The sequence below is a fragment of the Aquarana catesbeiana genome, linkage group LG13 (assembly GCF_042186555.1).
Source record: "Aquarana catesbeiana isolate 2022-GZ linkage group LG13, ASM4218655v1, whole genome shotgun sequence".
In the NCBI taxonomy this organism is placed as follows: Eukaryota; Metazoa; Chordata; class Amphibia; order Anura; family Ranidae; genus Aquarana; species Aquarana catesbeiana.
In genome coordinates, this window is record NC_133336.1 from 29587301 (window position 1) to 29611653 (window position 24353).

A 24353-nucleotide genomic window follows, 5' to 3' on the forward strand; every position below is an offset into this window, starting at 1 on the left:
AGCTTTCCTGTGCTGGACTGTGAGATGCCGGAGCGGGATCTCGGTGTCTCTGCCCCCACCCTGGACAATGCTGGAGATTGGTCCCGTTTCCTCCTATGGGGTGGGGTCCGGTGGGGATCTCTGCAGTTCGGTAACTTCGTAGTCCAGCTTCAGGTGGCAGACCGCTCATTGTGAGGGCACCACTGCCTGAATGGTCAGTCCGCCAGGTAAATGACCTTGGTAGGCCTCATCTGGCCCGAGGGCCATAGTTTGAGGACTCCTGCTTTAGATTGTCTGGAGGCCAAACCACGTGTCAGGGAAGGCTTGCTCATATTACAGATGGCTCTCCAAGGTGCAAACGTGTGCATAGGCCGGCAAGTAATGAAGCAGGTGTGCGCAGGAGCAAGCCTGTCACTAAATGGACTATTTAAAGTGTTAGTTAAGCCCTCTTTTGAACTTGTACTTACAGGTAAGTCTATAATCAGGCTTACCTGTAGGTATAGTCAATACCTTCAAACTTGCACTGTTTAGGAGATATTCACATAGGACGCAGCCAATGGCATCACCGGCACATGCACTCTTAGGAGACAGCACACCCATGCCATACATTCAGAGCTCCGCGCCTAAGCCGTGACCCCCATGCACATGCACGGGAGTGACATCATCGTGGCTCAGCCATTCATACAGCCGGAGCCCTCGATCCCGGAAAGAGGACAGAGTAAACACAGAAGCCTAGTCAGCGGTGACGGCGTGGAACTGGAGGGCTTCGTTCCAAGGTAAGCATTTCATTATGTGCTAGTATGTGACATTACGCCATTGCCTTGCAGGGGATTGTTTGCTTATTGCTCTCTGATATACAGTATTCCCATGCAACCTACTACCTGCTTGTGTACTTGATCCACTGTGGTTGACCCGGCTTGCCTTTGACTACGTCTGAATACCACCTGCCCTTACCCTGGCTTGTCTATGGAATGCGCCTTTGCGTTACATGGTCTTCTCCACCATTGCGGACCTTGGCCTCTGACTCGACTACTTATTTGCCTGCCGTTTATGCTTTGCTCATCTGTCACTGACGCCGGTTGTCTTTGACTACGTCTGACCACCACCTTGCCTGACCCTGGCTTGTCTACGGAATCTGCCTTTGCTTTACATGATCTTCTCCACTATTGCTGACCTTGGCCTTTTATCCGACTACTCCTTTGCTTGCTGTTAATGCTTGCTCTGCTCATCTGTCACTGACCCTACATGCTGCCTTACTGTGCCTGCGGACTTGTCCTCTTCCTACTCAGTCCTCACCAGCCTGCCCAGCACCCGCAACTAGTCACCTGCCTGCCAAGCATTTGCCAGCCCACTGTCTCCCAGCCCAGGTCCACCAGCACCTACCTCTTACCTTTGCCACCTGGCACATCCCTGAGGAAGCACCAGTTACCAACCTGTGCAGATCTTTGGATGACCTACAGGCACCCATACCTCGTTGTGCTCTCATGGCCACTGCCAGTGCTCCCTGAGCCAGAGCTGAACGAGCATGTCAGGCTCTACCACCAGGTATGTGACACCCTGTGTAATTTCTGTGCCAGTGATGACTTAAAATACCTGTGTAGCACAGACAGGCTCTTTTGCGTTTTAAGACAGAATATATTGTACTGAAGAAAACCTTTTTTTCAGTAGTTTCTCAGCTGGCAGGAAACCTAACCTAAAGCGGCACAAAAACAGTCCAGGCAAGTTGAACATACTGCCTGTGGTAATGTATCCATATAAAGTTTGTAATTTGGAGTAAGTGTTATGACCAAGCATGGACTGACATCGCAGATCACCAAAGACTTTTTTTGAATGAAGTTGTGGAGCAGTAAACGGGGGATGGGGGGGTCTGGAATTTGATTTTAACTACGTGTTCAGATATTCAGATGCATAGCAGATCTATTCTTACCTACTGAGGGCATGTAAACTGGATAGATTATTATTAATAATTTCCCAACAAAGCAATCAAACTCACCCAGTTGAGAGAGATCCAGCCTTGTCCAATGCATCCCAGTAGGGCAGGTTTTAGAAAGCGTTCGGATAAGCACTCCTCCATACCCATCAAGCGCCCATACAGCATCCGCACAGGCCGACATGTGGACCATCTCTGTGTCTGGGGGAAGCTGGACGGTGGAAGGTCTGTATGGTGCAGTCAGATCACTCAGACAGAAAAGATCTTTCCTGCTCTGACAAATCCAGAGGACATTTCCTAGAAAGCCAAAAGGAAAACACGGTCAAGATAATACAAGAAACATTATCACATTTGCTGGACACAAAATGGCCCTAGTGTAGTTCAACTTTATAAATTGTAGTTCATAAAAACCAATGCCAAAAAAGTGGGAGGTGTGGTTAAGGGTTACCAATCACACATTTTTTTTCACTTTCAGTTCTGGCAACAGGGGTTGCTTTAAATGGGTTGCATTAAAAGAGGGAAGCCATTTCACTGTAATTTAACAAACATGTCTATACTTACCTGCTCTGTGAAATGGAATTGCACAGAGCGGCCATGAACCTCTTTTTTTCAGGTCCCCCGAAGGGCGCTCCTGGCCCCTCCCCTCTGTCCAGTGCCAATGAGAAGTGGCTTCCCATGGGGGCACCCGAGCCCCACTGCTGCACGCATTGACACAGACAGTGGGACTCAGCCGCATCACTCATTCATAGTCCTCTTTGAATGGAAAACTACAAGGTCCGGCAGCCTTTGCGGCTGTCGGCTTGTAGTTTTCAATGAACTATCACGACGCTGTCAGCGCTGTGGTAGTTCATTGAGTCTTCCTGTGAGAATGTAATCGGCTTCCTCGTATGAGGTACGGGGAAGCTGATACACTGAAAAATCTGCAAGAAACCTGCATAGCACCAGCGATCGCCCATTGCTGGTGCAATTCTTTACAGGCTACTGCAACAAAAAATGAATACACATTTTTTTATGTGGAAAAAAAAAATACATTATTTTATTTTTTTAAAGTCAACTTATCCTTTAAGCATCCTCCTCTGGCTGGCACAGACTGAGCTTACTTACTGGTTTAACCTCTCTCTTACTACGGCTTGTGAGACTGGTAGCAAGACTGCCAATATCTCATAATCAGCCTGCCAGGAGTATCGGGATATGCAAGAACTGGTCATACCTGTCCTTTCTAGTGTAGTGAAAATGCACACAAAGTGCATGATAAGACCTGTGCCATTATAGCCAATGAAACTGGATCTGCAAGAAGAAAATGCTGAGATAAGAAGAATGCCATTGCCTAGAATGGCACAGATCCCACCATGTACTCTGTGTGCAGTTTCACAGGCTTTCAACTGCACCAAGAATGCATGAAGTGTGAACAGGAAAGGGTCTTTAAAATTATAGTTACATAGTAGGCGAGGTCGAGTCCAACCCATGTGTGTGAAATGTCAGTATTACTTTGTATATTCCTGTATGTTGCGGTCGTTCAGGTGCTTATCTAATAGTTTCTTGAAACTATCGATGCCCCCCGCTGAAACCACCGCCTGTGGAAGGGAATTCCACATTCTTGCCACTCTTACAGTAAAGAACCCTCTACGTAGTTTAAGGTTAAACCTCTTTTCTTCTAATTTTAATGAGTGGCCAAGTGGCTTGTTAAACTCCCTTCTGCGAAAAAGTTTTATCCCTATAGTGGGGTCACCAGTACGGTATTTGTAAATTGAAATCATATCCCCTCTCAAGTGTCTCTTCTCCAGAGAGAATAAGTTCAGTGCTCGCAACCTTTCCTCATAACTAAGATCCTCCAGACCCTTTATTAGCTTTGTTGCCCTTCTTTGCACTCGCTCCATTTCCAGTACATCCTTCCTGAGGACTGGTGCCCAGAACTGGACAGCATACTCCAGGTGCGGCCGGACCAGAGTCTTGTAGAGTGGGAGAATTATCGTTTTATCGCTGGAATTAATCCCCTTTTCAATGCCAATATTCTGTTTGCTTTGTTAGCAGCAGCTGAGCCCATCATCTACTAGGACCCACAGGTCCTTTTCCATCTTGCCAATCGCATAAAGTATATGTGTGTGTGTGTATATATATATATATATATATATATATATATATATATATATATATATATATATATATATATATATATATATATATATATATATATATGTGTGTCTTTTTTGCAAAGAAACATTCATGCATTACTTTGTAAAATATTTTTATATGCAAGGTCCCTTTAACACTTTGATCACCATTTTCTGAGGAAGTAAATTATTTAATACGCACCTGTTGTATTATTACAATCTGCCAGCCACTAGTAGCATATTAAAATAGGATGTACATAGTGTTCAGAGTACACCACTGGCGTACTTCCATTCTAAAATTGTGTTGCTGCTGCAGCAAATACTAATTTGGGAAACAGTGGAAGCCCTGCCAAGGCTAACGTAGCCCTGTGTTTTCATAGAAGGCTGTATATTAATCCTAGGGAGAGGAAACAGCGGCTCCTACAACCCACAGTGATATACAAGCACAGAAAAGTCTGGAGGTTGCATTTACATACCTTCACCGCTTGGAGAGGGAGATGCAAAGACATTTAGCCACTTGGTGGTGGAGGCTGTGCCTCGTGGTACAATCTGGTGCCAGTAAGTGCCTGCAGAAAGAGTCAGAAAAAAGTAAACACAGACGGAAAGGTTAAAGCAGAACTTCATTCTTTCAAGCAACATTGACTATTTATAATCTTTATGCTCTTAGCATTAGTAAATAGAAAGGTAATTGTATAATATTTACTTGTTTTAAAATGTATTTGTTCTTTACATTTCTTCAGTTACTTTTTGCCTAGGCAAATGATGTCATACATCCCAGGAGTCTCCAGGAGGGGTTTTTCAACCCAAGCAAAGCACATTCTCCTGCCAGCATGCCTGAGCTAAGAGCAGATGGATTACAAGATTTAAATGCTACATGAATTATCTGCCCTTACTTATAGTCACGGTTAGAAATGCTAGGGGGGGGGGCCTTTTTTTAAAGGGGTAGCTTTTATCTGTTGCTTCATCCGTCGTAAGTTCCGTTAATCTCAGTCTTCCGTTCACATTCATTAAATTTACCCGTGTACAGCCGTTAATTTACCCGTTTACATACGTTTTTGCATCCGTTTACAGCAGTTTCTGTGGCTTTGACGACATTACCCAGAAACATTGCTCCTCCTATGCTGCATTGCAATTGCTGCAAGCAGATTGTTGCTAGGAGACTTTGTTGTTTTTGGACCCATCCCATGCTACTGAGGTTGAGTTCACATATAAAACAAAAAAAAAAATTTATTTATTCCAGACGGATCAGACGTTGACGGACATTGTCCGTTAACAGTAGTTAATATCCATTTTCACGGAGCTCAACGTACCCTTGTATGTTAAAAAAAACAAAACAAAAAACGGATAAGATCGGAAGCAGAGGTGAACAGATGGTCATTAATTTGCCCATTGGAATGCATTGTTGTCCGTTAAAGGATGGATGAAAAATGGATAGACGGTCCGATTGTGCAAAAGGGGCCTTAGAGGCAAATTGTACAAATCAATACGTGAAATACAATAATAGAAAAATGGTAAAATAAGCAAATAGGAGTTGCATATAATATTTTCTTTAAAGTGACTGATGCCGTTAAAAAATAAAATAAAAAGAAAAGTTTGTGAAAAGAAAAGTATTAACCACTTGACCTCCAGAAGATTTACCCCCTTCATGACCAGGCCATTTTCTTCAATACGGCACTGCGATAATTTAGATAATTGCGCTGTAATCAAATATTTATATTTTTCCCCTCACAAATAGCTTTCTTTTGGTGGTATTTGACCACCACTGTTTATTTTTGGCGCTATAAACAAAATAAATGAAGAAAAAAAAAAAAAAAAAAAAACACCACAAAATATCCTTTACTTTCCGCTATAAATCATATCCAATAAATAAAAAGAAAAAAAAATTCTTCATAGAATTTAGGCCAATATGTAGTCTGCTACATATTTTTGGTAAAAAAAATCCCAAGCATATATTGGATTGGTTTACACAAAACTTATAGCGTCTACAAACTAGGGCAGGGATATGCAATTAGTGAACCTCCAGCTGTTGCAGAACTACAAGTCCCATCAGGCATAGCAAGATTCTGACAGCCACAAGCATGACACCCAGAGGCAGAGTCATGATGGGACTTGTAGTTTTGCAACAGCTGGAGGTCCACTAATTGCATATCCCTGCACTATGGGATACATTTATTTATTTTATTAGTAATGGCGGCGATCAGCGACTTATAGCGAGACTGCGATATTGCAGCGGACATTCTGACACTTTTTTGGGGACCAGTGACACCAATACAGTGATCAGTGCTAAAAATATGCACTGTCACTGTACTAATGACACTGGCTGGGAAGGAGTGAAGATCAGGGGCGATCAAAGGATTAACGGTGTACCTAACCAGTGTTTATGTGAACTGTATGTGGTGCTTTTACTAGGGGGAAGAGATGGAATTTATGCCCTGTTTTGCAGAGACACAAACTCCATCCATTCCCTCCGGTCAGAACTGCTTTGATCTGCCTGGTTTACAGATCGGCATTCTTTCTGCCCAATGATCGATATGCCGGAGGACAACGAGTACCCGGCACCTGCCGATCAGCTTCCGTTGTGTGCAATTACAGCGAAAGCGAGCATGCTCGCCCCCTACCCGGAAGGGCGGGATCACACACACTACATAATTATTATTATATATATATATATATATATATATATATATATATATATATATATATATATATATATATATTTTTTATAATATAAGGGTCCTTTCACACTGGGGTGGTTTGCAGGCGCTATTGCGCTAATAATAGCGCCTGCAAACCGACCCGAAAGTGCCGCTGCTTTAATTCCAGTGTAAAAGCCCCGAGGGCTTTCACACTGGAGCGATGCGCTGGCAGGACGGTAAAAAAAGTCCTGCCAGCAGAATCTTGGGAGCGGTGAAGGAGCGGAGTATATACCGCTCCTTCCCATTGAAATCAATGGGACGGCGCGGCTATACCGCCGGCAAAGCGCCTCTGCAGAGGCGCTTTGCGGTGGTTTTAACCCTTTCTCGGCCGCTAGCAGGGGGGTAAAACTGCCCCCGCTAGCGGCCGCATACCAACGGTAAAGCGCCGCTTACAGTAGCGGCGCTTTACCTCCGACAACGCCCCCCACCCCAGTGTGAAAGGACTCTAAGAGAGAGAGAGAGAGAGAGAGATATCTCTCTCTCTATAAATAGATATATCTATCTATTTATAGAGAGAGAGATATATATCTATATCTTTCTATCTATCCACACACACACATACATACAAATATATATATATATTTTTATCTATACACACGCATACATAGAGCTGCCCTCCTGTAGCAGTAAAAACGGCTATAGGGCAGACAGCAAGCAGTTAAAGTATATGTGAAGCCTCACATTGTAAAAACAACCCATTCAGTATAAAATAAAAATGCAAGGCAAAGCAGTTGCAGTCGCGATGATAAAGCTGGCTGTAAAGGAAGGTGAAGGAGATATATGCCAGCAAGAACAGTTAAACCAATCAGCAGGTAAGAGACACCTTCAAACTTTTTTCAATTCCAAAGACTCCTGCTGGACTGCAGCGTGCAATTAACGACTCACCTATAAGATTTCCCTTTGCCACATGAAACTCGTTTTTCCCGGAGGTGATCCACACGCCACCGCTGTTAACCCCGAGGAGGCTGGGCTGACACTGCGACTGCTGAGACCAGACCATCATGCGGAGTTTGTCAGCCATTTTTTCAACGGGGGCCTGGGCAGCTGTAGCAACCGTCTGCGTGGCTTGGATGAGGGTCTGGAACAAGGTGTAATGGTCAAAGACGACGTAATCTGTGATGCTGACCTGAAAAATGTCACCGGTATTAATAAACATTACCCTTCACTTACTGTAGAGTTGAATTACGTTTATATAGAAAGAAACTCCACCACAGATCGTTCCTATACATCAGGGATTTGCAATTAGCGGACCTCCAGCTGTTGCAGAACTACAATTCCCATGAGGCATAGCAAGACTCTGGCAGCCACAAGCATGACACCCAGGAGCCGCCGAGAGACCCCAGAAGTCAGTGTTCGGGGCCACTCTGTGCAGATCGAACTGTACAGTGGAGGCAAGTATGACATGTTTGTTATTAAAAAAAAAAAAAAAAAACCTTTACAATCACTTTAAGCCTCGTACACACGCCACGATTGTTGACCAACCGAGCGTCCGATTTTTGTCAAAAGGGCGTGTGCCAGGATCTTGTCTTGCATACTAATGGTACACAATTGTAGTGCCACAAACACGAATGTAGTGACGTACTACGAGGAATTTCAGCCGAGCCAACCTGCCACAGTATATCTGCGCTGGCTGGTCGGCAAGCGGTAAAGAGTATAGGCGCTTATTATTACATGTTTTACATCGCTATACCTGCAAAAGGGGCCAGCCTGAAGTGATCTAGCTGGACTTCATTTTCTGACTAAAGTTCCACTTAAAAGCAGAATTAAAAACGTTCCTATCCTTTACAGTTAAGGAAGCTGCTTCTGTTTGATCTGCCATGGTGCAGTACATGTGATCAATTATGACACCAGCCATTTGATGGTTTAACGGCTTGGTTTAGGACACAAGCAAAATGTGACAGTTGGCAATCTCAGGATTCCAGGAGTCTAATTTTTTGAAACGGTTAAATCAATGGGTTTAGTTCCACTTTATGATTTACTGCTGTTCAGGGGCTTTGGGCTTCAGCAAAATGCCAGCTTCCAGCAAGGAGAAAACAGGAGCAATGCTGGAGCACATACTAATTTTGGTAGCATAATTACTTATGTGGCATGTATGCTCCTTAGTAAAGAACATTATTTTTTAATCAAGTTGTTATGGGTAAAGTTCCGCTTTAAAACACATCAGTCAGTAAATTCTGTGGCCGGGGAAAATAGTGAAATTGCAAAAAATGAAAACAAAAATTGTGAAGAGGGAAAAGAAAGGGGATTCAAGAAGATCTCCAACTCTTTTAGTTTTGCATACAGTGTGCAAAGGTTGAAAAGTCTGCCAGGATTGTATTGCGGTGCAAATACCTGTTGGGGAAGTTCTTTCACCTTCTAGCCTGGTAACACCAAGGCAGCCGCCGTGTTTTTTGATGGGTTTTACAGCGTTCCAGTACAGTAAAAATGCAGCATGTTCTACTTTTTTTTTCTGGAACTGGAACGCACTGGAAATGCAAGCACTGGTGTGAACTATGCCTATGAAAACCATATAACCTACTATCCCCATGCATAAAAAAAAAAAAAAAAAAAAAAAAAAAAAAAAAACATATTGGATTGTATGTGATGTGAACCGGCCCTAAATATCCTCAAGGAAACTGACTAAATTTTTAACCCTTCCCCACTCTGTCCAAACTGAAAAAAAAAATGGAAACCCGTTCAAACATGTTGAAGGTACAGGTATTAAAATAAGCTAAACTTGGTTTCAAAGTAAAAAATGTAAATCATGCAGGGCAAAGTAACAGGTTAACTTTACTGTGGGGAACCCAAGGAACAGGTACTAAAAGTGTTACTAAACCCAGCCCCTGCATTCACTATATCTGGTCTCCCACAGTACACAGAACATGGAAATGCAATTATTTTAGTAAATGCTAAATACCTTTGCGCATCAACCAGTGTCTGGTTAAAGCTTGCAGGAGGAGTTTTCATTCTCCTCTGACTGTCCTCTGAGGCTGCAGGACCCCTGACTCCGTTTGGGAAGTGCTGATTGGCCCTGTGTTGATTATACGCACCCTCCCAAAAAAAATAAAAAAAAGCAATACACACCAAACTGAGCATGTGCAAAGTGACTTCTAAGGCTCTGTACTATCAGCAGATGGATTGGGGACTGTGGAAGAATGGGAAGATCAGAGAGGACAGGCTCAAACAGCCTTTTTTTTTTTTTTACACAATGCGGAGGATTAACCCCTTAGGTTCCACAGTGAGTATAACAAGCATGTTTTACTGCACATAAAGCGTTGCTAAACCCACAACGGTATTAGTGAAAAGTCAGAAATAAATCTATTATGGCCACTGTGGAATTATGTTTGCTGGGGGTAGTAAAAGAAAGAGGGTGTGGATATACGAGGATATTTTAGCAAGAAGTATTATTCCTGGCTCGAAAACAAATAGTGGAAAAATGGATCCAGCCAAATCCACCAACAATAAATCAATGGCTGAGAGCAGTAAACCAAGTTGTACCGCTTGAGAGAATAATGTATGAACAAAAGAGGAAATGTGCAGAAAGATTTGGGCAAAGTGGAACAAATCACACTTAACGTCGGATGTAGGAAGACCTGAAAATATAGTATAAAGTGAATAAGAAGGGGAAGGAATTAGTGACCATAAGATGGGAGAGAGGGAAGGAACGAGATGTAAGAGTGAATGGGTATGAAAATAGACATATCTGTTAATATTTTGGAAAAAAGCAAAAAGGAAAGATAAATGTAAATTGTGTCAGATAATTTGTAAGTAAAAATTTTGTAATAAAGAGTTTAAAAAAAAAACTCACAACGGTAAAATCTGTAACTTCCCTGCCCATCCCCAGCCTCTTGCCCACAGCCCTGTCCCACTGCCAAGCTGCCCAGAAATTCTGTGTGTCAATCTGTTCAACTCCTGGATGCTGATCTGGATGGCAGCATTTTTTGTCTCAACTGGCCTGCAGGTAGAAAATATAAGCCTTGCTTCCATACGAAAGAAATTAAGGGTCCTTGCATGTGGACAACCGCTGGGAGTGTAGGCAGGGAAAGAGATCATCTCAGCTCCATAAAAGTCAATGAGGAAGGAAAAGTCCTAGGAGCCGCACAACACACAAAACTCTAATGTAAAGAGTGGAAGCCGCCTCAGCCTAGACTCCATCCAGGCCACACCCTCAACATGTTGGGAAATCATGTCCTCCCAACAAAAAACAAACAAAAAAAAAAAAGTTGCTTTTCTACAATTTCAAACCAAAAAAAAAAAAAAGAAAAGAAAGAAAATGCACAAAAAATGAAGCATACGTTTCTGGCTAAGTTCATTGTGACTCTTGACTCTGAAAAAAATTAATAAAAAAATTAATTAAAAAAAAGAGAGAGATAAAATGCCTACTTGCCACCAATGGTCATCTTCTCCTTGTGGCTTCTTAGAAGTCACTCCAGTCCTGAACCACAGATTACCGCTGGCATCCAGGGCCCAAACCGTTTCTTGGTCACCCAGTGTCACACACACTGGTTCTAGAGCTTGTCTTTCACTGCAAAAAAAAAAAAATCAAATAAAAAAATCAAATAAAATAATAAAAAAAAAAACCAAAAAACAAAAAACAATTTAGATAATGTTAAGGGTAAAACCAGCAAAATACCACCACATTTCTAATGAATAATAGACCAGATTAACCCCAGATAAAACAAGGAGATGAATAAAGTAGGCTTTTAAAGGTGGATGATCGCTCAAAAAAATCCTCACAGCCACAAATATATATTAAAATAAATAAAACTTTATTTATATGTAAATCTAAAAATAGAGGGATACAAAACCCCCCCAGTTTTGCCTAAAATCAATCAAATATCAGATAAGATTACACTGTCAACATCGAGACATAACCCCAATAAATCCTCACACAGTCATGTAGATATTTAGTACATTCAATCAAACCAGCAACAACCTCCATAGGGTGGAATGAAAATATAACACCCATTCTTATTACTCTGGCTTAGGAGATGTTGAAAAGCAATTCAAAAGCTGGTTTAGATGAGTGGAAAGTCCTAGCGCGTGTCGGCCAAAAGACTTCCTCAGGGAAAATAGAGCAGTTTTGTTCTGCTGACACAAATAGAAAAAAAAACAAAAAAAAAACATATACAATAGCAAAGTTTTCATCTGTTATGCTACCAAGGTGGATGTGCGGACTACATATACGTACACACAGAGCAGAGGGATTTTGAGCAAAATGCATTAAATGTACTAAAGAGCCATATGGCTGTGTAAGAATTTATTGGGGTTATGTCTCAAAGTCAACATATAACTGGGGGCTTTGTGACCCTCTATTTTTCAGATTTACACGTAAATAAAGTTGATTTATTTTAATATATATTTGCGACTGGGAGAATTTTTTTTTTTTTTTTTCTGAGAGACTATCCACCTTTAACCACTTGCCGACCGGCTCACGCCAATATACGTCGGCAGAATGGCTCTCCTGCGCAAACTGACGTTCCTGTACATCAGTCTGTAAAAGTAGGATAGCGGGCGCACGCCATGGGAGCATGTCCACGGTCCCCGCAAACTTGAACGTGGAACTGCATATGTATGTGTGTCATCGGGAACAGTGATCTCTGTCATGTTTCACACTTAACCCCTTGATCGCCCCCCCTAGTGTTAACCCTTCCCTGCCAGTGTCATTTTTACATTGATCAGTGCTTTTTTTTTTTTTTTTTTAACACTGATCAATGTAATAATGTCACTGGTCCCCAAAAAGTGTCATTTGGGGTCAGATTTGTCTGCTGCAATGTCGCAATTCTAAAAAAAAGCAAATCGCCGCCATTACCAGTAAAACAAATTAAAATAAAAAAAAAAAAAAAGGTCCCCAAATTTATCCCATAGTTTGTAGATGCGATAACTTATGCGCAAACCAATATACGCCTATTGCGATTTTTTTACCAAAAAATATGTAGAAGAAAATATATCGGCCTAAACTGATGAATAAATTAGTTTTTCTTAAAAAATTGTTTGGGATATGCATTATAGCAAAAAAAAAATTTTTCAAAATTGTCAGTTTTTGTTTATAGCGCAAAAAATAAAAACTGCAGAGGTGATCAAATACCACCAAAAAAAAGCTCTATTTGTGGGAAAAAAAAAAAAGGACGCAAATTTTGTTTGGGCACAGCATTGCACGACTGCGCAATTACCAGTTAAAGCAGCGCAAATTGTAAAAAGTGCTCTGGTCAGGAAGGGGGTAAAATTCCACTTTATTAATCTCCTCGGTTTATCAGGGGTTCATTTTGACTGCAAAAGGGGTTTTCAGTCTATACAAATAGGGCAATGAGGTATGTTTTAGTCCTAACAAACAAGAGCCACGCTTAAAAAAGAAGTCTAGCCAAAGCTTGTTTGGCTGTACATCTATGGATCACAGGAGTGCAGTGCCTTTTGCACTGCTGTGACCAGTTTTCAGCAGAGAGCGGGCTGAAGTCCGCTCTCTGCTGAGGTCACTGCTGTGTCAGTCCAGGCACCGCGTCATCGCGACCACAGAGCTGGGGTCCGCCAGGTGCCTGGACTGACAGCCGGCTCTCAGCGAGCCGCTGAGACCCTGAACCGGCCGCCCCCGCCCCTTCCACAGTCCTTCAATGAGCGAGGAGGGAGCAGAGCAGAGAGCTGTGACTTACAGTCTACAGCTTTCTGCTCGGGGAGCTGTGAAAACCGAGCAATCGTCTGTGTTTGATCACTCGATTCTCAGTGCAGAGGCACTGAAGGACTGATGCAGAATCGGACTGATGCTGCATCCACTGAGGCAAGTATGATTCCAAAAAAAAAAAAAACCAACAAAAAAACAAAACACAAAAAACAAAAAAAAAAAAAAAAAAAAAACCAAAAAAACTTTACTTCTCTTTTAAAAAGGACAGTTCCACTCCTGCTTACCTGATAAGGTCACATTGCCAAACCTCTCCCTCTGGAGAGAAGCTGCTGACTCCTTCTCTATACAGAAGGCCACGCTGTTCAGTGAGGGCCCAGACCACATTGTTCCTGGTTGTGATCTGGGACAGCGGGCATGGGCAGTCAACCTTTATGGCTCTGGCACACGGGCGATCCACACTGAGACCTAGAAAAAAAAAAAATACGTAGAACAGCGATAATATTTACCGAGACCTACTCCATTACTCTGAGGAGCAAAGTCAAACAGATTCATAGTCTTTTGGTCATTCCACCAAAACAGACACCTAAAAACACCATTTCTTCACCCACAAACATATAAGTTACATAATAGTAGAGGTTAAAAAAAAAAAAAGACAAGTCCATCAAGTCCAACCTATACGTGTTTAACACACACACTGCAAGCCCTGGTCGGTGCAAAGCAGGGTGTATTCTATGAGTTCTGTAACATTGGCACAATGACAAAGGCTACACAGTGATGGGCGATAACACTCACCTATTTGTAAGTACAAGTCTCCATTTGTCCGGATGATCCAGGCAGTGTCATCGCTCAGAGCAACAAACGAGGCTTGAGGTAAGGCCTCATACCAGTGCCTCTTCCCTTTTATTGTTACCTTCCCACAAGCAAAGGCCTTGTCTGTCTTCTGCTCTATTTTCCAAAGAAGATTTCCTGTAGATGTTAAACAGATGCCATTTATTGCTGCTGCAAAGGAGAAGATGACCATTCTAGAAAGTTTACTGTGATCAGAGGCATACTAAAAGTACTGCTGGCTTATTCCATTAGAGAGTCTTAATGAGCAAGGATTATATAAATGTAGTAAAATCATAGCAATTTATCAGACTTTAGATTACTGTAACAAGGCCAATGAAAGGTGAATTCTGAATGACTAATACAAAATTTATTTTTTCACTAAAAGCAAACTTTTGCTTTGTTTTTCCCATTTCAGGGCAAGCACAAGGTTTGACTTAAAGTGACTGTAAACAATCACCTTGTAAAACTACCCAGCTTAAAATAGAAATGAAAGTCTAAACATTTTTGTATAGATGTAGGAAAAAAACACCACCTTTTTCCCCTTTTGTATAAGTAATTACATTCTCTCTGTTCTCAGCTGCATAAGAGCTGGAGGGAGGAGAAGCTGCAGCACACGGAGCTTCCCAGTGAATGGTTGTGCAGCAGAGGGCATGTCAGGACAAGTCTGATGATTGGAGGAGAGCAGGCTGAGTTTGCAGCACAGCTAGACAACTGACCATGGTGTGCTCTCCTGCTTAGTGTGGTCAGTTTTCAATAGGAAAGTAGAGAGACTGGCAGGAACACCAGAGATTTCACACAAACAAAAAAAAAAAAAAAAGTATTAAAAAGAACAGGAGACTTTCTCATACAAGTACATGGTACAGCAGGCACATATCAGGAATATGAAACGTCGGGGTAACAAATGTCTTAATTACCACCCTTCCAACATATACTTACCTTTCCATTGCTCCTGCACTGCTTGGTGCAGCAATGGGAATACCCAGTACATCATAGGTGCGTGTGTATATGTATATCTAGATAGATTTGTGTCAGTGTGTGTATGTACATAAATATATTTTTATTACTTTTTACATTTTTTTTCAATATTTATTTAATTTATTTAGGCACTTCGACTGGGGTGCTTTGGTGAAATATCAGGGGTCTAAAGAGACCCCTAATGTCTCACTTTTGAAACCGAGAAAGGGACTGAGGACAGATTCCCCAGTCCCTTCCTCTGCAGCCTCACCTGCACTGGACGGATTGTGCTCTGTGCTGAACGGCTTCCTGTTCATTCACAAACTGAAGCTTAGCAAACCGTTTACTATGCTTCAGTTATGAACACAGTGATTGATCAGTGCCGATCACTCAGTGTGTCCATTCAGAAAAGGGAGAGGCCAGTAAATGACGTATTTTCTAGTCCCTTCCCCCCTCTCTCCATCCTGAAACATTTCCCTGTGTGCCTGCAGCAGCCGGAGGGAGAGAAGAGGAAGGAAGCGGGCAGTGCTTTCCGGGGGGATGGGGAGACATGATGGAGGGGGGGGGGGCTGCACTACACAGTGTGATTATGTGCCCAGGCACACACACCTATGCAGTGCATCCAAGTATGGAAAAGCACTATCGTCAGCTGAATTGAGTAGCTGGGGATCAAAAAAACAAAACAAAAAAAAAAAAGTATAATTTTGAGGGTAACAGCTTTTGTGGGGGAAATAAATTATACACTATATATATATATATATATATATATATATATATATACACATATACACACACACATACATACATACATACACACACACACACACACACGTGGCTGCAGCATTGAGAACATGTTACATGTACCACCCGAAAAATGGGTGGAACATGTAACATGCTCCCAAAGGTGGACTTAACCTTTAAATGAGGGCCAAAGGAGGACCCACATTGATCTGTGGAAATTTGTAAGATGTGTATGCCACAGATTTCGATAATCGAGTTAAATCATGTGAAGCCAAAGTATCTGATGTTCCTTTAAAGAGAAAGCGGTAACCCCTCCCTCTACACAGGGAAAAAAAAAACAAAAAAAAGAAAAAGCAAAACAAAACGAATTATGCGCCTGCACACAATTTTGTTGTCAATGGCTGTAAGGATTTTTTTTTTATCTGCACATTTCTTAATACAGTCTGATTGTGTTTTTTTTTTTTTTTTATAGTTGAAGTGCGGGGTCAACAACTCACCTTCTGGGAGTGTATTCATAGCGCTGACTTTTTGTAATGTTGTCTCGATATGAAAGGTGCTCAATAATATATGAATTTTAATTTGGTTACAAACACAATGTTGAAGAACATTTCGGAATGCAAAGTACATTATTCTGCGGGAAAGTGATGCAGACATCCGAGGCTTGGCTACTTCCTTGAATGAGATAGGGAGTTTTATTGGAATCCTTCTGTCTCCATGCCCAGTACTTCCTGCAATCTCTGAATAGAAGCCATTACCACTTCTACATTGGAAAGTGTACACAGAATTATTGTGGCTTTCAGGTGTGCCTCTATTCACCCTGCAGCACGTGTGTGTTGAAGGTGATTAGAAGAATATGAGGCTGCCATTACTTTGTAGTAAGGTAAGGGAGTCTCCTCTGGCTACTTTCTGAGCCACTGAACAAGAACCAAATACAGATCAGGTATGTCAGAAGTCGATCTCTGAACTTTTTCCAGGTCAGTAGCTAAAATGATTGAAGCTAAAGGGTCAGAGTAACAGCCAGGCAATTAGCATTTTCAGAACGGGGGAGAGGGGGGAGATACGGTCAACACGGCATATAGTGAACATGGCGGTGAGGACAAGGGGGCACTTTTTACATCTGGAGGAAAAGAGATTCAGCCCCTGTTCATATCGGTGCAATTTGACATATCAAATCGCAGCCTATTGCCCGGCAACAGCACTGTCCTAATTGGTGCGATACCGACTTTGCAGCACCGATTTCCAAAAGTAGTTCCTGCACTACTTTTGGCGCCTTTGGGGGGCGATTTCAATAGACATCTGTGCATGAACCCGCAGAGATGTCTTTCAAATCAACTTCACACTGAAATGCAGGTTTGAAATCATGCAAGTTCAGCTGGACTCGCACGGTTTCAAACCTGCGTTCAGTGTAAACAAGGGCTTAAACTCCAAATACGGAAAGGGTTCTTCACAGAAAGAGCTGTGAAAATGTGGAATAGACTCACTCAAGAGCTGGTTCTGACTAGCTCAGTAGATTGTTATAAAAAAGGCCTGGATTCTTTCCTAGATACACATAACATAACTGGATACTAGCATTTATAGGTAAAGTTGATACAGGGAATATCCAATTGCCTCTCAAGTGATCAGGAAGGTTTTTTCCCCTGCTGGAGCAAACTGGATCCCCCCTCTTCTATTGCTTTAACTGGGTGGACGTGTGCCTTTTTTCAAACCAGAGCATGTAACATGCTGCTTCTCTAATACCATTGTGTTTTTTGTTTTGGAAAAAAAAAAAAAGGAAAGAAAAAAAAATAGAAATTAAAAAAATAAAAATAAGAGAGGAGAAGAAAGAAGAAGAAAAAAGAAGAAGAAAGAAGAAAAAAGAAAGAGAAGAAAGAAGAAAAAAGAAAGAAGAAAAAGAAGAAAGAAGGAAAGGAAAAAAAAAAAAAAAGGAGAAAAGAAAAAGAAAAGAGAAAGGGAAAAAAAAAGGGAAGGGAAAAAAAGGTGGGGGGAGAAAGGAAAAATTGAGGAAAGAAAAAGGATAAAAAAAAAAAAAAACACGATAAAAACCCAATCAGCAAGATTGTCACAGGGGAGGGTATTTACTAAAACTGGTGCACACAGAATCTGGTGCAGCTGTGGTAACCAATCAGCTTCTAACTTCAGCTTGTTCAATTAAGCTTTGACAATTAGCCCCTATTCACACCAGTGCGGCTTTGAAATTGCACTACTTCAGAGTGATTTCTAAGTCCCACATCAGTGTGCTTTGCACTGCCGATTTCATTGCGGCTTTGCGACTACATACAACAGAAGTCTATGCAAGTTGCAATGAAATCGTCAAAAAATAGTGCAGGAACCCTTTTCAAAGTCGCTGCGACATGAGTCATGGCAATTTGAACAGTCCTATTGCTGACAATGGGGTGCGACTTGTCATGCGATTTGGCATGACAAATCACACCGGTGTGAACGGGGCTAAAACCTAAAAGCCGATTGGTTACTATGCACAGCTGTACCAGATTCTGTGTACACCAGTTTTAGCAACTCTCCCCTCAGAAGGGCAATAGACATGACCTCCCGATTTCTGTCTATACCAACCATCAAAAAGACATCTTAACTAAGTTTGGGTAGGATTATCTAAAATTGCTATGGTCTGATATGTCTAGATATTTCTGTGCGCTTATTGTGCATCATATACGATGACCTGTTCTTTATATGTATGTGACTTCATTCATACAAAATTATAAAGAATTTTGGAAAAAAATAAAAATCCAGTTTTTCCTCTGGCTTTATATTTGTCATTGTCACGTTTTGAATGTCTTGTGTGTTCACACTGCAGCATCAATCATAAGGCCCCTTTCACACTGGGGCGGTTTGCAGGCGTTATTGCGCTAAAAATAGCGTCTGCAAACCGCCCCTAAACAGCCGCTGCTGTTTGTTCAGTGTGAAAGCCCGAGGGCTTTCACACTGAAGCGGTGCGCTGGCAGGAGAAAAAAAAAATCTCCTGCAAGCCGCATCTTTGGAACGGTGAAGGAGCAGTGTATTCACCGCTCCTAAACCGCTCCTGCCCATTGAAATCAATGGGACAGCTATACGAGTCGTTTTAACCCTTTTTCGGCCGCCAGCGGAGGGGTTAAAACCGCACCGCTAGCGGCCGAATACCGCGGTAAAACAGCGCTAAAAATAGCGCTGTTTTACCGCCGACGCCCCCTACCGCCCCAGTGTGAAAGGGGCCTTAGACTGAATGATACAATGAAAAGGCCCGTCTTACATTTCAGCTAACAGTGACTGTGCAGTCAAACTGCCAAATTTTCTTTTTTCCTCAACCCAGCTCACCTCAGCAGAGCTCTAAAGTGCACATAGCACGAAGACCAATAGCTTTGTTTTTTAGCACAGGGTGAGAGAAGAGCCCATAGCCTGCTTATAATAGTCCAATAAAAGTAAATGATGCTCTTCCTTTGCTTGAAATAACCTGCCTGCCTCCAACAGAACCAGAGAGTGCAAAATAAGGTGCAGCTTTGCATGGTAGCCAATCAGCTTCTAGCTTCAGCTTGTTCCATTAAGCTTTGACTATAAAACCTGGCAGCCGATTGGTTTCTATGCAGAGCTGCAGCAGAATTTGCACTAGGTAAAGTTTTGGTAACGCAACCCCACAATCTCACACCAGATCCTTTGTTATGGAGCAGATGAAAAGATCAGGTGTACCACAAATACTCTGCATTCCACTGAATGCCACAGGCAAATATTCCAGCAGATTGAAAAAAAACAGGAAACAGTAAGTACAAAAAAGGCAGATTTATGCCCACCCATCTTTTTTGTGACAAACTGCCAGTTTACGGTGATAATATTCTGGGTATAAAAACCAATAGCTAAAGACCTACTGAAGGATTATGACTTTTAAACTTGTAGGGGGAAAAAAAAAAAAAAAAAAAAAAAAATGTACACAAAGGGTTGTCTGAGAAAAGTTACTGATCCAATAGCTGGCGAATCTAGAAAAGCTTGCTCCTACCCCTTACTTCCAGGATGCGGAGTGCCAGCAGGTGGTGTGGCTATTGGTGCCTTAGCACATGAGAAGGTCTACACAGTCAGTGGGGGAGATTTACTAAGGTTTTGTTCACACATGTCCGGTGTGAATTACGCCTTTGATGCAAATTTGCACGGCTCAGGAATGGATTTTTGTCACAGCTGCAATTTCAGTGCTGGCCAATACATAGTAAATAAAGGGTGTCAACTCCTGTTGTAGGAGAGTAACCTGTGCTGAAATCCTGAACACATGTGGGATTTAGAAGCAATGACACTGGTATTCGCACCTGAACCCCACAACACAGTGTTCAGAAAACTCCGACACACTGCCGCAACCTAAAAGTGTCATGACTAACAGTGTAAGTACCAGGCTACATCAGTGTGACTTGAAGCGACTTCAGGGAATGCCTGGGTAGTCTTCCTGTAATGTCCGATCCAATCACATCAATTAAGAGGAGGATCAGACTTGGAGGCAACTTTCATTAACCACTTCAATACAGGGCACTTATACACCTTCCTGCCCAGACCAATATTCAGCTTTCAGTGCTGTCGCATTTTGAATGACAATTGCGCGGTCATACAACACTGTACCCAAACTGAATTTTTATCATTTTGTTCTCACAAATAGAGCTTTCTTTTGGTGGTATTTGATCACCTCTGCGGTTTTTATTTTTTGGGAAACAAATAAAAAACCCTGAAAATTTAGAAAAAAATTTAAAAAATTTGCTTTTGTTTCTGTTTAAAAATTTTGTAAATAAGTAAGTTTACTCTTTTACTGATGGGCACTGATAAGGCGGCACGGACAGGCATTGATAAGGCGGCAGCGATGAGGTGGTACCAATGAGCGGGCACTGACATGCAGCACTGATGGGCATTGATAGGCGGCACTGAAGGGCACTCATGGGTGGCACTGATAGGCGACACTGATGGGCACTGAAAGGCTGCAAAGATGGGTTCTTATGGGTGGCACTGATGGGCACTGATAGGCGGCACTGCTGGGCACAGATACGTGGCACTGATGGGCACTGATACGTGGCACTGATGGGCATCCCTGGTGGCACTGGCAGTGGTAGGCATTGGAGTGAGCACTGACAGGCAGCTGCCTGGGCATTGATTGGCAGCTGCCTTTGTACCGATTAGTATTTCCCTGGGGGTCTAGGGGGCATACCTGGTGGTCCAGTGTGGCTGGTTTCCCTGGTGGTCCTGGGCGGCTTCCCTGGTGGTCCTGGGTAGGATCCGAGGGGGCTGTGCTGATAAACAATCAGCACAGACCCCCCTGTCAGGAGAGCAGCCGATCGGCTCTCCTCTACTCGAGTCTGTCAGACGCGAGTGAGGAAAAGCCGATCACCGGCTCTTCCTATTTACATCGTGATCAGCCGTGATTGGACACGGCTGATCACGTGGTAAAGAGTCTCCGTCAGAGACTCTTTACCTAGATCGGTGTTGCGGGGTGTCAGACTGACACCCCGCAACAACGATCGCCGCGATGCGCGCCCCCGGGGGCGCGCAGCGGCTCAATATCCTGCGAACGTCATAGGACGCCCAGTCAGGATATTGAAACCACTTTACCGCCGTCATTCTGCTATATGGCGGGCGACAAGTGGTTAAAGTCTGTGGGCACAATGCGGATAGAAGTCACCTTGAAGTAGTACAGGAACCTTTTCTAAAGTCGGAGCAACTTCAGTAGTGCTAATTAAGACAGCTCTCATTGACCGACTTTGGATTTCACATGTCATGCGACTTTGGGTCTCACAAGTGAGATCTCAAGTCGCGGCAGTGTGAACCGAGCCTAAATCTTCCCCAGTATGTGGACAGAGTAATCTGCCAGAATGCCTGTAAAGTTCAAATACCAGGTGACATTTCTGTGTGATCCAATGCCTTGGGACATGCAGGTAAATATTGGGACATGGACACAATTCTAATCTTTTTGGCTCTATGCACCACCACAATGGATTTGAAATGAAACAAACAAGATGTGCTTTAACTACAGACTTTCAGCTTTAATTTGAGGGTATTTACATCCAAATCAGGTGAACGGTGTAGGAATTACAACAGTTTGTATATGTGCCTCCCACTTTTTAAGGAACAAAAGTAAATGGGACAGATTAACAATCATCCATCAAACTTTCACTTTTTAATACTTGGTTGCAAATCCTTTGCAGTCAATTACAGCCTGAAGTCTGGAACGCATAGACATCACCAGACGCTGGGTTTCATCCCTGGTGATGCTCTGCCAGGCCTCTACTGCAACTGTCTTCAGTTCCTGCTTGTTCTTGGGTCATTTTCCCTTCAGTTTTGTCTTCAGCAAGTGAAATGCGTGCTCAATCGGATTCAGGTCAGGTGATTGACTTGGCCATTGCATAACATTCCACTTCTTTCCCTTAAAAAACTCTTTGGTTGCTTTTGCAGTATGCTTCGGGTCATTGTCCATCTGCACTGTGAAGTGCCGTCCAATGAGTTCTGAAGCATTTTGCTGAATATGAGCAGATAATATTGCCCGAAACACTTCAGAATTCATCCTGCTGCTTTTGTCAGCAGTCACATCATCAATAAATACAAGAGAACCAGTTCCATTGGCAGCCATACATGCCCACGCCATGACACTACCACCACCATGCTTCACTGATGAGGTGGTATGCTTTGGATCATGAGCAGTTCCTTTCCTTCTCCATACTCTTCTCTTCCCATCACTCTGGTACAAGTTGATCTTGGTCTCATCTGTCCATAGGATGTTGTTCCAGAACTGTGAAGGATTTTTTAGATGTTGTTTGGCAAACTCTAATCTGGCCTTCCTGTTTTTGAGGCTCACCAATGGTTTACATCTTGTGGTGAACCCTCTGTATTCACTCTGGTGAAGTCTTCTATTGATTGTTGACTGACACACATACACCTACCTCCCGGAGAGTGTTCTTGATCTGGCCAACTGTTGTGAAGGGTGTTTTCTTCACCAGGGAAAGAATTCTTTGGTGTTGCTGAGCTCACCGGTGCGTTCTTTCTTTTTGAGGATGTTCCAAACAGTTGATTTGGCCACACCTAATGTTTTTGCCATCTCTCTGTTGGGTTTGTTTTGTTTTTTCAGCCTAATGATGGCTTGCTTCACTGATAGTGACAGCTCTTTGGATCTCATATTGAGAGTTGACAGCAACAGATTCCAAATGCAAATAGCACACTTGAAATGAACTCTGGACCTTTTATCTGCTCCTTGTAAATGGGATAATGAGGGAATAACACACACCTGGCCATGGAACAGCTGAGCAGCCAATTGTCCCATTACTTTTGGTCCCTTAAAAAGTCGGAGGCACCTATACAAACTTATAATTCCTGCACCGTTCACCTGATTTGGATGTAAATACCCTCAAATTAAAGATGAAAGTCTGCAGTTAAAGCACATCTTGTTCGTTTCATTTCAAATCCATTGTGGTGGTGTATAGAGCCAAAAAGATTAGAATCGTGTCAATGTCCCAATATTTATGGACCTGACTTTATATAATCTATATCTCACACACACACACACACACACACACATATATACATACACACCCCATTTATAACCAGAATTAGGCAGGGAAGAAAAAAATAAAAATAAACTTGGCCAAATCAACAAAAATGCTAGACCTATTCTGTCTTCAAGATTAACAAATCTGTTTCGACATAGATGATTTATTTATTTTTGCAACAAGGAAACTTCAGACACAATTGTCAACAATGGGAAGGAAATTGCGCTGTAGTTATCAAGTAGAAATGTCATGAATATAGTTACAATGTATCCATTACTGAAATGCCAACCTGAGGGAGAGACTGCCACCTGCTGGACATTATCCTCAAACTTCTGCCAGCGCAGACCGGCTCCAGGCAGGGAACTGCAGTACAAAGACCCTTTGTAGTCCAAGCACCAGATGTATTTCTCTGACACAACCAAGCTGAGGATGCCACTGGTCGGCCCCGAGTAAACCATCCAACTCTCTGCAAGCTGCCAAAATAACAAATGACACAAGTCAGAAAAAAAAAAAAAAAAAAAACACAAACTACACAAGTGGTAAACAGGGCTGCTATTAGAAAACACGGGGCCCTATACAGTATACCTCACAGGGCCCCCTTCCAAAAAAGCTACCGACAGATTCATCAGTCCCTTTCTCTGTAGCCTCAGCTGCACAGATGAATGAATAAGAAGAGCTCCAAAGCTTCCTGCTCATTCACAAACTGAAGCATAGTAAACAGTGATGAATGGACACAGGAGTGATAGGTACCGATTGCTCACTGTGCTCCTTCAGGAAAGGAAGCGGCCAGTAAAATGACCGGTATATTTACTGGCCCCTTCCCTTGCTCTCTCATCGTAAAACATCCCCCGTGTGCCTGCAGCAGCTGCCGTCGGGAGAGGAGGAAAGCTGGCAGCGCTGCGGGGGAAAGGGGCACACAGGGGGGGATCTGAACAGCAGATGGAAGGGGTGCATGTGTTAGAACCAATCCACCTGCAGTGCAGCCGGAGGGGGAAAAAAAGAAGAGAAGCTGGCAGCCCAGCAGGGAGA

General features: G+C 42.6%; 1 protein-coding gene across 2 annotated transcripts in view; it reads right to left on the bottom strand.

Annotated features, from left to right (window-relative positions):
• The window catches only part of TECPR2 (tectonin beta-propeller repeat containing 2), a 110363-nt gene that overhangs the window by 32846 nt on the left and 53164 nt on the right, over nt 1-24353 (bottom strand). For both annotated transcript variants that reach the window (XM_073610554.1, XM_073610555.1), the window contains exons 10-16: nt 23614-23797; nt 14104-14277; nt 13596-13776; nt 11079-11220; nt 7602-7842; nt 4497-4586; nt 1973-2206 (exon numbers count right to left, since the gene is read on the bottom strand). In XM_073610554.1, coding sequence (XP_073466655.1) covers nt 1973-2206; nt 4497-4586; nt 7602-7842; nt 11079-11220; nt 13596-13776; nt 14104-14277; nt 23614-23797 — 1246 coding nt within the window. The remainder of the gene's footprint in view (nt 1-1972; nt 2207-4496; nt 4587-7601; nt 7843-11078; nt 11221-13595; nt 13777-14103; nt 14278-23613; nt 23798-24353) is intronic.